Raw genomic sequence first — 15,384 nt, 5'->3', positions numbered from 1 at the left:
GATCATATTTGTATTCAAATGATATTTGCGGATACGGAAAGCCATACATATGACCTCATTTGTGTGAGCGATTATATATCATCAAATGAATGTGCAACACAAGATAAATAAATGTATGTGTTAGAGACTATGGGCACTTCGTTCGATTTTCCGCCATATTTCGTCAAAGAACGGAAATGACCGAGGTCACTCCAAAATTTATGTTGTTTCAGCTATTCAACCACTTTTATCGGTACTGAATGTAAGAAAAATGTTCTATTGATGTTGTTCTTTGCACAAGCACCACCAAGATGTGTGCAAAACCGTTTTGATTGACCATTTTCGACCACAATGTCCGAAGTCGATATTTCCGAGGAACTACCGAATACTGACGATTCGGCCTTCGCCGAAGATCAACAACAAAATGGCGAAGGCGGCAACGATAACCACGCTGGTACCACAACAATATCAGCACCTCATGGCGCAATAGCAGCTGATCACGTATTCGTTGCAACATCGCAAGGTCTTCTTACAGCAGAACAGCTGCAAGAGGCAGCTGGCATCAAAACGACACATATTGTCATTCACGATCAAACATTGAATGTGGATTCCTCACCGACCGAGTTGAAGACTCCCACCACCCCTCTCCCCCCTCCAACCCCAGCCACACCTCAAAGCAAGGAAAGGGGATTTAGATATCAGTGGGACAGTTCAGTGCATTCAGAAGTTTTGCCAGTTAGGTGCAAGAACACAAACGGAGAACTGCACAAAGCAAAGTTTGGATCAGGTATATCAACTTCAAGAATTGGTGTAAACCACTTCCACAATGTAGAGATCTGTGGTGATCTCAGATAACCCACTTACCTGAAACCTTGGTGTTAATGTTTTTATCAGTCTTATTCAGTATTTAAAATACTTTGTAATTGTTAGTGCAGCAATTTATCCCATTGGAACAAGTTACAGGGTCTACAATCTAGAGGTGTTAGATGTTTTGCAGCAAGATTCTATAGATCTTGATCCTCAGCCTAATCGTCATTGTCAGTATGTCAGAACCCCTTTCCACTGGGCCCATGGTTACTTATAGGCAAGCAAACAGTTAAATCTACAGGTGGCACATTACAGCTCTTCAGCGTTTCCAGTTTCGATATCCCTGTCACTGATTCTTCTTTTATAGGTCCGTCTCCTGTTCTTGTGGGTTTCCTATTCTTGCGGTAAACACATTTTCTGTCGATGTCGCCAATGTGTGATACTTAGCGGTTGTTTACATCACTGGCCAGTAACTAAGAAGTGGCCCAAGTCTGTGAATTATCAAAATTTTGCAGTGTAACGGATATTCGTGAGTTTTAACCAACTTGGAAAAATCGTAACTTTTCCCCGCCCTTTTCGATAAGATTCCCCTTCCTTATACCTAATAACGTTACTTTCTTGTTGTAGCAAGAGAATAGGAGACGCCTCGCAAAGTCAGCGGCGGACGACCATGTTTTTCATGGAGCTCAAATGAGATAATATACTTGATGGATCAAGCAGTTGCTAGATTCAGATGTTAGAGGGGCAATCTCTTCATTTATAAACAGCAAGCATACATACGAAAAGAACTGTTGATATTATTTTTTCAGCTGATATTCATAAGTACCGCGAGAATAGGAGACGCCAGTATACTGTTTAACACCACTGTTCAATCTTTCCAGAACTGATATGGATTTCTTGCCAAACACTCATTTCATTTTCAATATCAAAGGAGGTGATTTTCCTTCACATCAAACGTCCCATGCTGATCATTAGCTTTAGGACTAGTCTGTTTAGGACTAGAGTGTGTGGTCTCAATGTTATCTCTATGTAAAACACAGCACTACTCATTTTAGTGGTCAAAGTGTAATAAATACAGTTTCCAGAATGAGCCAATTTCAAAAGGTAGACATAAGAGCCAAGAATAACTATAACTATGTTTGTGTCGTGGTATTTTGTTCGACATAACACCAGGGCTCCAAATAAGGCAAGTATTTGTTTATTTTACTCAATAAAAATCACATTTACTCTGTTAATTAAACAAAAAACGAAAAAAATTCACTTAAAACCCAATGGGTCTATAATACCTTCCTTACTTTATTCAATAAACTAAACTGACTTGTGTATGATTGATTATTCATCCAGGCACCCCAACTCTACAACAGCATTAGCAAATTAAGCAAAGCGTTAAGCAAATGATAACATATTCATATGCTGTTATAGTCACAGCCACTTTGTGGAAGTTACCCTAGTAGTCATGTGACTTCAATGTTAAGTGTTTGAAAATGGGTGCCAACTATTTGGCAATATAAGAATTGCTAAACACTTAGGCCTATTGAGAACCATTTATATTCATATACTTAAACATGCTAATTAACCAAAAAGGAAAAGACGCTGTGTGTAAAAGTACTGAATTCTTTACACTAGTGGGAGCATACAAAATGTTAGTAGTAGCTACTCCTCAAAGTGCAATTACTCACACATAAACAGACATGGGAGTGAACACCCAATTGCTTGAAAAATCTTGAGCTCTGTAACACTGAAAACCTGAACAGTGAATAGTAAAGTCACAAGTGTATGAAGGCATGTGACAGTCTCATAACTTTTCAAGTTATGTAAGCTGAAGAAAAGGTTCAAACCTCTGTAATTATCATGAAAGTAAGAATAGTCCATTGTGATCCCTTTCCAAGGTCATGAATATGACAACACTGAAAGATTGTAGATAATACTCTCTTGTTAATATTATATTATATGTATTAATTATTGTAAACCTATATTTTAGAGGCAGAGCTTGGCAAAGTTGGCTGTTAAAGAATTTCTACCATAAACTCCAAATAACCAACACAGCAGAGATTCAGTATCTTTTTAATGAAAGTTTATAAAGTGGGCCAGGTGAATCGAAGCTAGGCAACATCTTTGATGATTAGTAAGCCTGGTGTCAGCACAACTGTGTCAACTCATTTTGTGTTCTAGGTGGGAGAGGGAAGTGTATCAGGACTCCAGAGAATCAGTGGTTTACCCCCAATGAGTTCGAGTCTATGAGTGGTAGAGCCAGCAGCAAAGACTGGAAGCGCAGTATACGATATGGTGGTAGGACATTACAGTGCTTGATTGAAGACGGTATCCTTCAGCCCCATGCTACCTCCTGTACATGTGCTGCCTGCTGTGATGATGAGTCAGTGGTGAGTTTACATTCAATCTCTCTGATCATATGACCTTCAGATGTTTTTGAAGACATATACACAGAATGAAATTGTAAACTGAATGAATTTATTTGGAGTTTTGTACTTGAATTTGTTATTTGTCAAAGTGAGATGCGTGAAATGGAATCTATCCAGGCTAAGCAGTATAACAGTCACTGCACGTATATATTTGAAATTCATGTATTTTATGACAGTAGTGTGATTGATCATTATGTGATCGAATACGATGAGTGAAACATCAATTGGTGACGTGTTATGTACAGGAAAAATGTTCATAACCTGTAATCATGATGTGTATTGTGTTTGTATTTGCCTCACAGTGGTTTGTTGTATCCCAAGCATTTAGAAGTGATGCCTATATCCAGGCAAAATTTATGGATGTCATCTTGTTTAAATGTGCAACCCCAACTATTTTTAATCATACCATATTTGTGCATACAGGGATAGAGCACTATTCTTTTTTAAGAATGCCATCAGGCTTCAGACACATTATTATCATGTCTTTGTGAAATTAAGTATGCCTACACCTTTTGTCGATCTTTTTAAACATCACAACAATTATGCCATCTCAGTGTATTAGTATTTATCACCCAACATCTTGTAAACCACAAAGCATAAGCATTGGATATGCTGAACAGTATGATGACTTCAAGGATTGTTAAAGCTCACATGCAACCAAACAATCAAACATAATTAAAACACAGTTGCCACTTCTTCATAATATATACAATGCATTGCTGATGGAGAAAAAAGCAAAAACTTAACAATTAAAAGTGCTTTATTTTGTATTTAGATTTACTGCCAAAAAGCATCCACGTGACCTGTGTGCATTTAGTCCTCACTCTCTCTGAATATTCCCCCACATGAGCTTACAGGGACGGTTCTGACTCATGCTTATTTCTATTACTTGTTACTGAATCTGACGGAATAGGTTAAGTGTCACACTGTCAGCCACCCAAAGGATTCTGTGTCTGACTGTACTCATGTCAGTGTTTGCTTACATAGTTTTTGGATGGCTGCATATGGTAGTTTTGCCTGATGTACAGTGGGGGACCACCTTCTTATACCTAGTACTATAAGTAATCTTACAGATTGTGTGAACTTAGAAATAGTTAGAGACACTAAACACCTCATTGTCTACATATATGGAATAAGCAATGTGTTTAGGTAAGGACCATTATGAAAACTGGAGTGATACGTTAAGGTTAGGGCTTTACCGAAACTGAGTCTTTGATCCCCCGTGCACTGACTTACATGATAGGGGAACATGGACTCTCTGCCAGTGGCATTGGATCAGTCCTCTGGTGCCAATGAGTCTATGTGACAAGGGTGAGATTCCTTCATCGCCAATTGTGAGTTGCTCTGCTACTATTAATGGCACAGACTGATGTATAGCGGGTACTTTTTCCATGGGAATGTCTCGTAAATAGTGGTTAGAGTCGGACTTCCAAGAATAGCCTTCCATGATGGATGATATTGAGCAATTCCCATGTAGGGGAATGTTGAGGTTATTGCTCTAACTTTGTGTGGGTTCAATGCACTTCGAGGCCCTAACCCAGCTGATTTGTATGCTCTTAAGATCACCGCTCTGATCCTAAAGGAGATCATCGTCTGAGGGACTTCTACAGTCGTGGCAGGAGATACTGGGATAAGTACTTCTTTGGACTTCCTTCTTCTCCGAGATCCAGCGAAGTGGAGGAGTTCAACAACCCCTGACAACATAGTAGTGTAATACCTGCCGATGTAGAGGCCGAAATGATGCAAGACAAACTCATCAGCTCTTCTCCCATTCTAGGATTCTTAAAAAAACCTCATTGGAAGAGCACCTTGTTGATTGCCCTAGATCTTGCTAACCCTAAGAAGGTCCATCAGGTTTGTCAAGCTGGGCCAACTTCTTATGTTCTGTTCTGTAGCTTCATGACTTCACATCGGAGGCTAGGTTAATATATTCATCTATTTCAGACACCTTCATAAAATGGTCCATGTTATGATGTCCAAATCTCTGTGTGGTGAAAAGTGCAGTATGCTGCCACTGAGTCTTCCAAACCTTACCAAAGGCTGCCTCAAGACATCTGCTATACTGAGATTGGCTTCACCAGCAGGATGGTGTCATAGCCGGGTTGGATATTGTCATTGGCAACGACATCGGGAGGCTGTCAGCCACCAAAGAGAGTACTTCAGCATCAGTGTAAATATATGCGTTACCCTCAGCATGCTGGTCATCATTAAATGCTGACCCCTGATGCCTGTCTTCAGCGTTGACGTCAGACACTACAGTGTTGCCCCTCAGACTGCTACAAGATAACTCAATCTTGACATCTTCAACATTGCCCCAGAGAGACAACTGCTTCTCCTGCACTGTCTAACTTCTTCTTCATGGCTTGATACACCCAGCAGATGATCCATCAACAAAGTCTTCAATGTAGTAATCTTAACCTTTGATAAGAGACTGCTTCTGGGTGACAACTGTCACATGCTCATCTTCAGACATCAGCAAGGATGTTGCATTCCCAAACGCTAGTGGATTCTCTGCTGACATCTGCTTCTGCTTGATCAACGTCGTCTTTGGTTGACTGCTTGCCAGAGGGAGCATCGATGCCAACGATGACTGCAAACATGACATCGGTGGTTCTAAGCTCAGGTCATGAATCAGTTGCAGTTAAGCACCATCAAACTTGGACAGTCTTTGGATGGGTGACCGTGTTTGGCAGCTTGACTATGACTTCAGTCCTGAACCACAACGAAGCACATAACTCATGTGGTCTCACCTTAGGCAAGTGAGTTTGTTCAAAATTGCCTCGGTTCACCCAGCAGAAAATGGATACCCGATGAAATAAGCAATGTAACTACTAACCGTCTAGCACTTAACAGGCAGTTTGGGTTAACTCAGGGTAATAATAATCAGATTGATTTTGCGCTTCGAGCATGCATTGTGCATGGAGTAATGCGCATGATATATGGACTATTATTATATCTATCTAATCTGCACACACCCAGAAGACCCCTAGAGGAGAGAGTGAGGGTTGAGCATGCACAGGTCTTATGGACTTCTTTCGGGGAGAAGGGAGGTAGCTCAGGGTGAGTGATTGTGCGTTCACCTCTAGGGAATTTGAAGGGATTCAAGTTGCCACTTAACCGTTCGGAAGAGGGGAAACAGAAAGCAAATAAGCATGAGTCATGATAGAGAAAAATATATTTTTTAGGAGACGAGAAGGCTCACTTCAGCTGACTTCGGTGTTAAGCCAAAGAAAAGCATGAGCAAAGATTCCATTGCACTTTGTGTCTTTCCCTCCCTCCCTTCCTTGAGTCAAAACTAAAAACTAGTCACATTTCAGTCAGTAAAGTTTTTGACCAGTGTGCATCAATTGTCCTCTCAGTACAAACTTGCTATGATTGTGACCAGGTCTTATATGGATATCAGCACAGCATGCTCAAACTAAAGATAGAGGTAATTCTGTTAATATTTAAATATCATAATCATGGTTGCGTGATATTTATTGTTTGTGAGTGTACACATACCATTGCCATCCACTGATCTAGAAATCCGAACAACATCCCCATCACTTGGCACCGGCCAACATTTAAATCTTCAGGATATTGACAATGAACCACTGTTAGCAGTCCGCTCATAAGCTAATCAGGCTGATAGGTGCACTGGAAGCTGGAAGGATCTATCAGTATATTAGCATTTCTACAGGTTCCTTTTCAGACTGGTCCAGTGAGATTATTTGTGCCTTACAAAAGGCGAAAGAAGGATAGTGAGAGTGGTCCCCCTTCACCACCACCCAAAAAAGTGCGGCCTTCATCAGCAAAGTCACCTCCTGCTGTTTCTGCTAGTCACATCACCAAAGAAGGTAATCATATCTGACAAATATTGTTGATTCCTTACTCACCTGGGGCCCATTTCACAAAACTCTCGTAAGCCTAAGATCTCGTAACATTCCTCATAGCATTGATGCTTCCTATGTTTGAGTATAGGAGGTACGAATGCTACGAGAAAAGTTACGAGATCTTAGACTTACGGGAGCTTTGTGAAACGATGCCCTGCTGTCTTGTTTGATGTCTGTCCTAAAAGGATTTTAACATGCAAATCAATGGCATGACCTAATTTTCTTTTCAGTATCATGTAGTCTTCCACTTCAAATATCTGCATGCCATAAAAGGTGGAAGATAGACACACTTAGATATTGTTCAGTTGAAATTAAAACGTTGCTCTGCTCTTCCATATATTATTTCAGTTTTTTTGTTTGGATTTATTGCTACATATGATGCTTCAGACAACAATTGCTTGACCCAGAAAGTGTACATAAAATATGTTGTGGATATACACTGGTAGTATTGGTTCAGAAATGCAGCAACCATTGGGTAGCCCAGTGGTGAAAGCTACCACTCACAACACCAAAGACCTGGGTTCAATGTGTGAAGCCTATTTCTGGTGTCTTCTGCCATGATAATGATACAATATTACTAATTGAGGCATAAAACTCATGCATAATTCATATGCATTGTTTGCAATGAAACTTTACTGATAGGACTGACTTCCTTATCTTGGGAATGTCTCTGCTTGTTTCAGTTGACATGATATATCTTTTGTGTAAACATTTTGACATCATATCAGTACTGACACATTCTATGCTTTATTAAGGTGTGGTTGTATCTATTGGTAACGGACAAGCCCTGAGTCGATCAATCACCGTGGCGAACGCAGAGAATGGAGAAACGGTGCACATTGTCACCACTGATAGTGCTGGCAACATCGTGACAGCTGGAGGTAGGAGAGGCTTCATGTTTTGATAACACAGAAGGCAGAGATCCATATCGATTTTGCCATTGATAAGGGCCCTCTTAATGAAATAAGAGTTAAGGTGAAAAACAAATAACTGACTTTGTTGGGACCATTTTGATTCCAATAACATTGATTCTCTTAATATGAGAAATTATTAGTTTTGACATACTGTTCAGAGAGTTAGATATGTCAGATATGTCCCATGTATGTGCAACATGGTATTTGAAACTGTCATGTAATAACCTCTTATTACACTATGTAAGAAATTAGTACTTGCAACTTGGTGTGTTTGACCTGCCCAGGTGTCTAAGGTGCTTGAATTGGCTGCACAGAGTTGTGTTTCTTAGGCATGCCAGAAGCCAGTCGTCATAGGTTTCAAATCCCACATTTTCTGAAGCTGATCAGAGACTTTAGTTAAGTGTGCATGTTGAAGTGTCTTAAGACCATGGTCCTGTTCGGCTACAGATGCAGTGGTGATGACTCCAATTGCCATTGCTCCCAACCCCAAGAACCAGACAGCGACAGTGGTGTCCATGGATGTGTCAGAGCAGAAGCAATGGTGGCAGCTGGAAGAGGTGACATCCTTTAATCACGCTTAATTTCAGTGTCAAGTCGTATGTAATCCAGTTGAAAATGGAGATGGAATATATTTCATATTCCCTGATCCTATTTTCAGAATCCATTGAATCTTTGTCATTTCGATTTTGGTTCTTCTTTGGTTTTAATAATTTGAGTAGGAAATTCAAGTGGTATTCCATTTCTACAGTTGTCCTTCAATAATGGGGAGTGATGTACGATTACAAGACTTGAATCTCACATGTAAACAAGTTCTTGCTAGATAGTATCTGACCCCACTCTCATTCATCCTTGATATCTTCAGGGTATATGTTCTGATAAACCTCCGCTATACCCTGGATGCATCTTTAGCTCAGTTCGATGAATTTAATACCTCCCTTGACTTTTTTGTATCCAATCAGATCACAACTCTTTTTTGTTCTTAATTTTCGAATTTTCTGAAGTATGAATGATAGCAAGCGCTTCAGTATGCATACATATCAAGGTTACTATATGCATGAACTGACAAAGGGTTCAGAAGAAGCCCAGAAACCTGTATAGATGATAGTGAGTGAATTTAGTGTTATGCCTCTCTTAGTAAGATTCCAGCAATATCACGGTTGGGGACTCATGAAATGGGATTCATAAATTAGACCCGTGTGGGGATTCAAACCTGGGCCAGCGGTGTGACGAGTGAACACTTTAACTGCTAGACTACCCTACCGCCCAATAAAGATGGTAAAGTAAATAAATACTCCCTGTCATCCTTATGGTTCAGCATTGAGGTTGTTTTGACTGACCTTCATGAAGTTCAAGGTTGCTGGAAAGTTCATTCTTGTTGCCTTTTGTGCATCAACCATCTTCTTGGTGTGAACTCAACACAAGAGAAGCAATAATCAGTTTTGGGGTCAGTTTTTAGTTTTCTATATGTAGTGTTGCTGCATGTAAAACACAACAGTCAAGTCATCTAAATGTACTTACAATTACTTGAATTCTGCTGATAATGCTGACCTCTTCACAGTCAGTACTGAATTAAATTAAACAATTCCATTAAGTGTGGAATTGGATTTCACTAAACTACTCTTACTTGTGAGTGCGGGGGAGTGATGTACAGTTACAAGACTTGAATCAGATATGTAAACAAGGTCTTGCTAGATAGTATCTGACCCCACTCTCATGGCGAAGGCTGATTCATGTGTGTGGTTCCCTTGCCTCTCCTTTAAGTCACATGCCTTTGCAGGTGGAGCTGTGAGGTAACCAAGCGGTTAAATCTCTCTCTCTCTCTCTCTCTCTCTCTCTCTCTCTCCCTCCCTCCCTCTCTCAGGCGCACTGACGGCACACTGTCAGTTTAGAACATTATGTCTTGTGAAGTGTACTTGCATGAGGAAATGCTTGACAAAATAAATTCATAGTGGGATCGATGATGCTTATCAGCATGTTTGGGGGTTCTAATCCGAGATGTGTCAACCTCTGAGATCGGACCAGTGGAGGTAAAGAGGCTGCACTCAAAATCAACTAGTTGGGGTCCACTGACTCATTTATTCTGGATATTATAGTTAGCTTTTACTGGCTGACTGACCGTGTGTTGGAGAAGGTTAAGGCTTGTTGTATCCGAGGCATCACCACAATCCTGACAGACTCACATGAGGTTGAGACATGGACTGTCTATTCCACAGACTGCAGCAAAGCTTGTTACAGATGATATGCTAAGAAGAAAACATGCCAAACATTGATCCCTCTGTTTCGATCACCAGTTTAAAGTATTTGTCAGCAATCACGGATACACTAACATAGAATGATGATGCAGTCTCAATGTGAAGAGTACATGCACTCTTGGATTCCCAGCTCTGTCAGTAATGGAAAGTTTCTAGTTGCATTCTGATTGTAGATGTTCGGGGGAAGATAACTCTCTTTAGTTACCAGTGCAGAGTCCTTGGCAGAGAGGCATATTTGAAATTATGTGGAAGAGAATTTGCAAGCAAATGTGTAAGAGCAGGAATAATTATGTGATGTGTTTTCAAATTAACGCATTATTGCTCTTTGCTGTGTTAGGAAATTTTCATTGTTTCTGTTTCACTAGAGCAACCTGCCTACATCACAACATTCTTGACCAGGCTACATGCTGTGATAATAATGATGAAAGCATCTGAATATATGCTGTTCTTTACTGCACTTTTTTCAGTTTTGTTTAATATATTTTTACTTCTTTAGGCTTGACATTAAAATGATATATTTAACTTTCAGATGACCGCAAGTTTGATTCAGCAAGCCCAGGGTCTGAAGGCCATGTTGGAGCAGGTGAAGCAGCAGAGCCTTATCAGCAAGGATCACGCTCTGCAGCAACTCCGGGCTCACATGGAGAAAGAGAAACAAGAGGTCTGGAATGAGCAGGATTCTGGAAACAAACTTTTTTATGCCCCCACTGCTTCTAATACTGCCGAGGGCACTTACACTTTTGCTGTCCGCCCTGATATCTAGTAAGCACTGCACGGACACATGCAAGTATTGGCTCCTGTCTGGCTAGTACTCGCTCTACCTCTTTCTTTGACTATGTAAAATGGTTCAATGTGATCTTGTGTGAAGTTCCTTTTCTCCTAATGACTCTTAATGCATAGTTCAAAGTTAAAATTTTTCTCTGAAAATGTACCATATAAAGTACTCTTTTCATTTTATAGCGTCAGTGTTTCACTGAATATGCCAAGTATAGTGAACTGTAAAAATTCTCCCAGCTTTCATCTAAATAGATCAGTGTTCTTTTTGAAGCATCTTAAAATCAATAATGTCCTCAGCTAGTGTGTTTACGGATGGGTTTCAGGCCTTGCAAGCTGCTAGAATTGAAGCTCAGATGAACTTGTCTCGTGTATTGATGGAGGAAAGAGCTCAGAGAGACTTGGCTGTTCAGCAAGCCCTGGTACAGGGCAGGGCAGAAATGAGTGACAAACTGGACTCTGTTACTGTTGTGACTGAAGACAAAGTGAGCTACAATGTGACATGGCCACACCAGACCACACAAAACAATATCGAGAATATTATCTGTAATGAGGTGGATGAAGAGGAGGAAGATTCCGATAAAGAGAAATAGATTGCGTCTGCTCAGCAGTTGTTAAACAAGTGTACTTGATGTTCTTACCCTGCTATATATGTTTCTTTGTCTGTTTTGAATTGCAGTTTGGTTTCACCATTCAGGTCTCCAGTTGTGTCCTTCATCCCGATCTCTGTTTATTTTATTACTCCTTTCTCATCATGATGTCATCTTGGTTCGTCTTGAGTTTGTTTCACGGTTTCTGCTCCTCTTGTATTTCTTTCTTGCATCAACCGACAAGGACCTACTCTGATGTTATTGCGATTCTCAGTGTTTTAACTGAGTCTCATCAGTGTTTGCTCTTAACCCCCAATAGATGCAGAACCATAATGTCTGTCCTGATCAGAATGTGTAGGCCCAACATTTTAACATGGAAATAATACTCTTATTGTTGGGGATTATAAAGCTGTCAGCCATACAGACTTGCAGAAAACGCAAGCTGTGGGTTCACATGGTTTGCAGTCTTCTTGCAGACTAAGACTGATTTTGTTTTCGAATGCTGAGTCTCTTATGCCAGTAGCTTCAGTCACTCATTCAATCTTTCATACAGTGACATTTTAGAGTAACTTAATAGCAGTGGTTTGACAAGCAGTATATAACATTTCATGCTGAGAAACATCCCTTCTTCTGTTACAATAAGGGAAACATGAGGGATTGATATGTCCGTGGCACATCTTAGAAAGGGTACTCATTCTCCACAGTGTAAATGATTTTCAATAAATAGCACCCATAAAAAGCACATTCAACTTTTCCTTTCTGTTTGCCATTACTGTGAGTTAGTGCTTATGGAGAAACTCACTAAAGACAGTAAAGACTACTTTTCTTCATCACTGACATATGTTATATCATTACCCCAAAAGTCTTTGCCTGATTCTCTGCCTTGGGAGTATGTTCTTACTCATGTATGTATCACAGTATCATTGAGATTCATTTGATTTGACCTGACAGGTATTTAGGAAGGGTTCTCCTGTGTTGGGTTGTCAGAGTTACTTCCCTTGAGTTTTTGCTGTACATATTGCCTACCAGTATCCTATTTGATTTATTCATTATATAATTGCTCTGAAGCATAGGTTTCCGGTTTAATCTCCATGTCCACTCCAATCCACAGAGGTAATAGCCCTATGTATGGGATGCAAATCATGATCATGCCTTCACATTTGCATACGTGAACTCCCAAGGGAGTTGAGAATGAAATTTAGGTACACTGATCCATTGGGCACAAATTGCGTTACAAGCTAATCAACATGCATGGGATTGGAAGTTATATGAAATTTACTCAGTATTATGATGACATTTGTAACAAAAACAGATAAGCATCATAGCTTGTGTCATACACATAAACAGCATATATCAACAAGCTTTTTCTTTAATCATGTCAAGGCAGGTTCTCATTAATCTTTACATGCTAGCCCTGTTCATAGAATTTAGACACTAATGTGAAACTAGACATGCTGTCTATGTTCACATTGCTAATGTGTGAGAAACTAGTAAAGGCTAGTTGTTTGAAAGACAAATTAGTGCCTGTTATAAATAAAACACACAACTTTATGGATGACAGTGTCGTGTTTATTACATACAGCAATAAAAGCTTCATAGTCATGTAAGAATCTGTATGGAAATGTTGCTCTATGCAGTTAACAAGAAGGCGTCATCCATTAACAAGAAGATGTTATCCATTAACAAGAAGGTGTTATCCATTAACAAGAAGGTGTTATCCCTAAAGTTGTTTGTTTCATTTTTGACTCCCCAGCCTATAGAACGCCTATCAGAGAATTAGTCCCTGGTGCATGAAGATGTCAATTTTAGTCCTTTAAAGTGGAAAATGTGTCCACCCTGTAGCAGTGTTAAAGATATAGCCATTTCAGTTGTTGAAATGAAAAACCTGTCTGTTAATTAAACAACTGATACAGTCATGCAGACACCATGAATTGATCCCACTGAACTTCAATGGAGCCTATCTTCATTAATTTTTAAAGGATTAGAAACTTTATGCCTACTGGGTTAGTAGACGCCCCCACTGTTTTCTTGCACCCGTAAAAGTGGTATTGATTAGTTTTTACCAACATTTGAGTGGATGACATAACATCTGTATGCTGGAGAGAGCATGTTAACTTGTAATGATTTTTTTCTTGACAATATCAAATGTAAATACGCTTCTAATCTTTCAATGTGGCGTTTTATGTATTTCACTCATCATTCATCATATTTTGTGATATTTGTACACTCAAGATTCTTTACTGAATAAGTATTTCTTCAGAAAACATGCAAGCATTATTGATGTATAGCAGATTTCATCACTAGAATGAGTTCATGATGTTTTAAAGAAACATTGTCACATGAATTATTCATTAAAAGAATGAGTTGAGTAGTTTTATTGTGCACATATATACCTGAAAATGTTATATTATTAAGTTAGAATGAACAAATCAAGAAAATGAATGTTTTGGGTTTTATTTTGGGGGTTTTTACTCAAGAAACTGTAAATTTCTGTTTTGCTTCTTTCAATTTGTTGTTAAGAAAAGAACATGTTTTAAGGGAAATGTATGAAGGGTTCAGAAACATGTATTCTTTGAATGAAGAATAACATAGCTGCTACATTTCATGTATACTCATCTTTTAAACTGGTATTTTTGCTAAGTTGAACTATCTTACAAGTGCTACTCACTGACATGATGCTTATTACTTACTGCTTATTGTGTTGTATACTGGTTTGGTTACAGTCAATAGGAGCCACATGTTTTTATGATTATGGTTAGAAAACTATCATAACATGCCAGGATATAGATCCAGTTTTGGCCAAATTTGGGAAATGTATGGACATGTCTAGAATTTGTTAAGTGAAAAGTGGGTATTTTTTTCTTCTCAGTTAAATATCAAACTGCCTCAATGCTAAAGGTATTTTTTTTTCAAGAGAGAAGAGTTTTATCATACATTTTGACATACAGTAAAAGAATCGTAATAGGACATTGTCAACATTGTGTTTGTTATTGGTACATTCACATAGACATTCAGGGTTGTCTTAATCAAGAAGTCAATCTTTAGGTCTTGAGAAACTGATGTCATTGATTTTATGATTAGTGGACCATTCTAGAGGATGCTGTCTATGTGGGGATACATAAATACTTGTAAGCCATGACAACCAGTGGATAAAGGAGGGAACATTTCTAGCTCAACAGCAATTCTATTTGTGGCATTTTTAAATATTTTGAAGAGATGGTTTTGGGCATGTTTTGACTTGTTCAAGTGGTTCTTTTTAATTAAGTGGATGAGTCAGTTTGAATACCAGGCTTATCCTTTTCTATTTTATTATATCATTCATGTTCATACAGAATAAAGAGATTGATTGTTAATATATCAGTGTTGTTTGTCTCGTGTGGAAAAGACTGTGGTGTGTAATTGGTATGTTTGACTTACCTGACCTGTGACCTTCAAAGGAAAAGTGCGAAAAATACCATTTAGTCACCTAGTGTTAAATTTGGAATATACACTGTCTGCCCCAGAAATAGTCATTGCCTCCACCTTGAAGATCCGGGCAATAACTGGTCTTCAGCAACCCCTGCTTGTAAGGAACATCTAAAAGGATCGGATGATCATGCTCACTGAAACAGAATGAGGATTGAAGTACAAGGTACTCACATAGAAAACATCCTTGCTTAGATATTCCATTCTTACCTTATATTAATTAATACCTTTCAAGTGATATTAAATTTAATGGAGCTTTTGAAGTAAGGGTTATTGTCCCGCGTCGCAACGCCCGGATAATGTTAATGCAA

At 39.1% G+C, this 15,384-nt stretch overlaps 1 protein-coding gene across 4 annotated transcripts; it reads left to right on the top strand.

Annotated features, from left to right (window-relative positions):
• Positions 1-140: 140 nt before the first annotated feature.
• On the top strand, positions 141-14,963 carry LOC137286466 (deformed epidermal autoregulatory factor 1 homolog). Of its 4 annotated transcripts, none has more exons than XM_067818352.1 (7): positions 141-766; positions 2,959-3,167; positions 6,898-7,042; positions 7,834-7,959; positions 8,440-8,549; positions 10,774-10,905; positions 11,345-14,963. In XM_067818352.1, the coding sequence occupies exons 1-7, from the start codon at positions 331-333 to the stop codon at positions 11,609-11,611; spliced, it is 1,425 nt and encodes a 474-aa protein (XP_067674453.1). In that variant the 5' UTR covers positions 141-330; the 3' UTR covers positions 11,612-14,963. The 4 variants fall into 4 exon arrangements, with proteins under 4 accessions (XP_067674453.1, XP_067674455.1, XP_067674452.1 ...); XM_067818354.1 differs by having other exon boundaries at positions 10,774-11,006; XM_067818351.1 differs by having other exon boundaries at positions 6,886-7,042.
• The last annotated feature ends 421 nt before the right edge of the window (positions 14,964-15,384 follow it).

The sequence above is a fragment of the Haliotis asinina genome, chromosome 6 (assembly GCF_037392515.1).
Source record: "Haliotis asinina isolate JCU_RB_2024 chromosome 6, JCU_Hal_asi_v2, whole genome shotgun sequence".
Lineage (NCBI taxonomy): Eukaryota > Metazoa > Mollusca > Gastropoda > Lepetellida > Haliotidae > Haliotis > Haliotis asinina.
The sequence above is the reverse complement of the archived record's forward strand: the minus strand, read 5'-3'. Positions and strand labels throughout refer to the sequence as shown.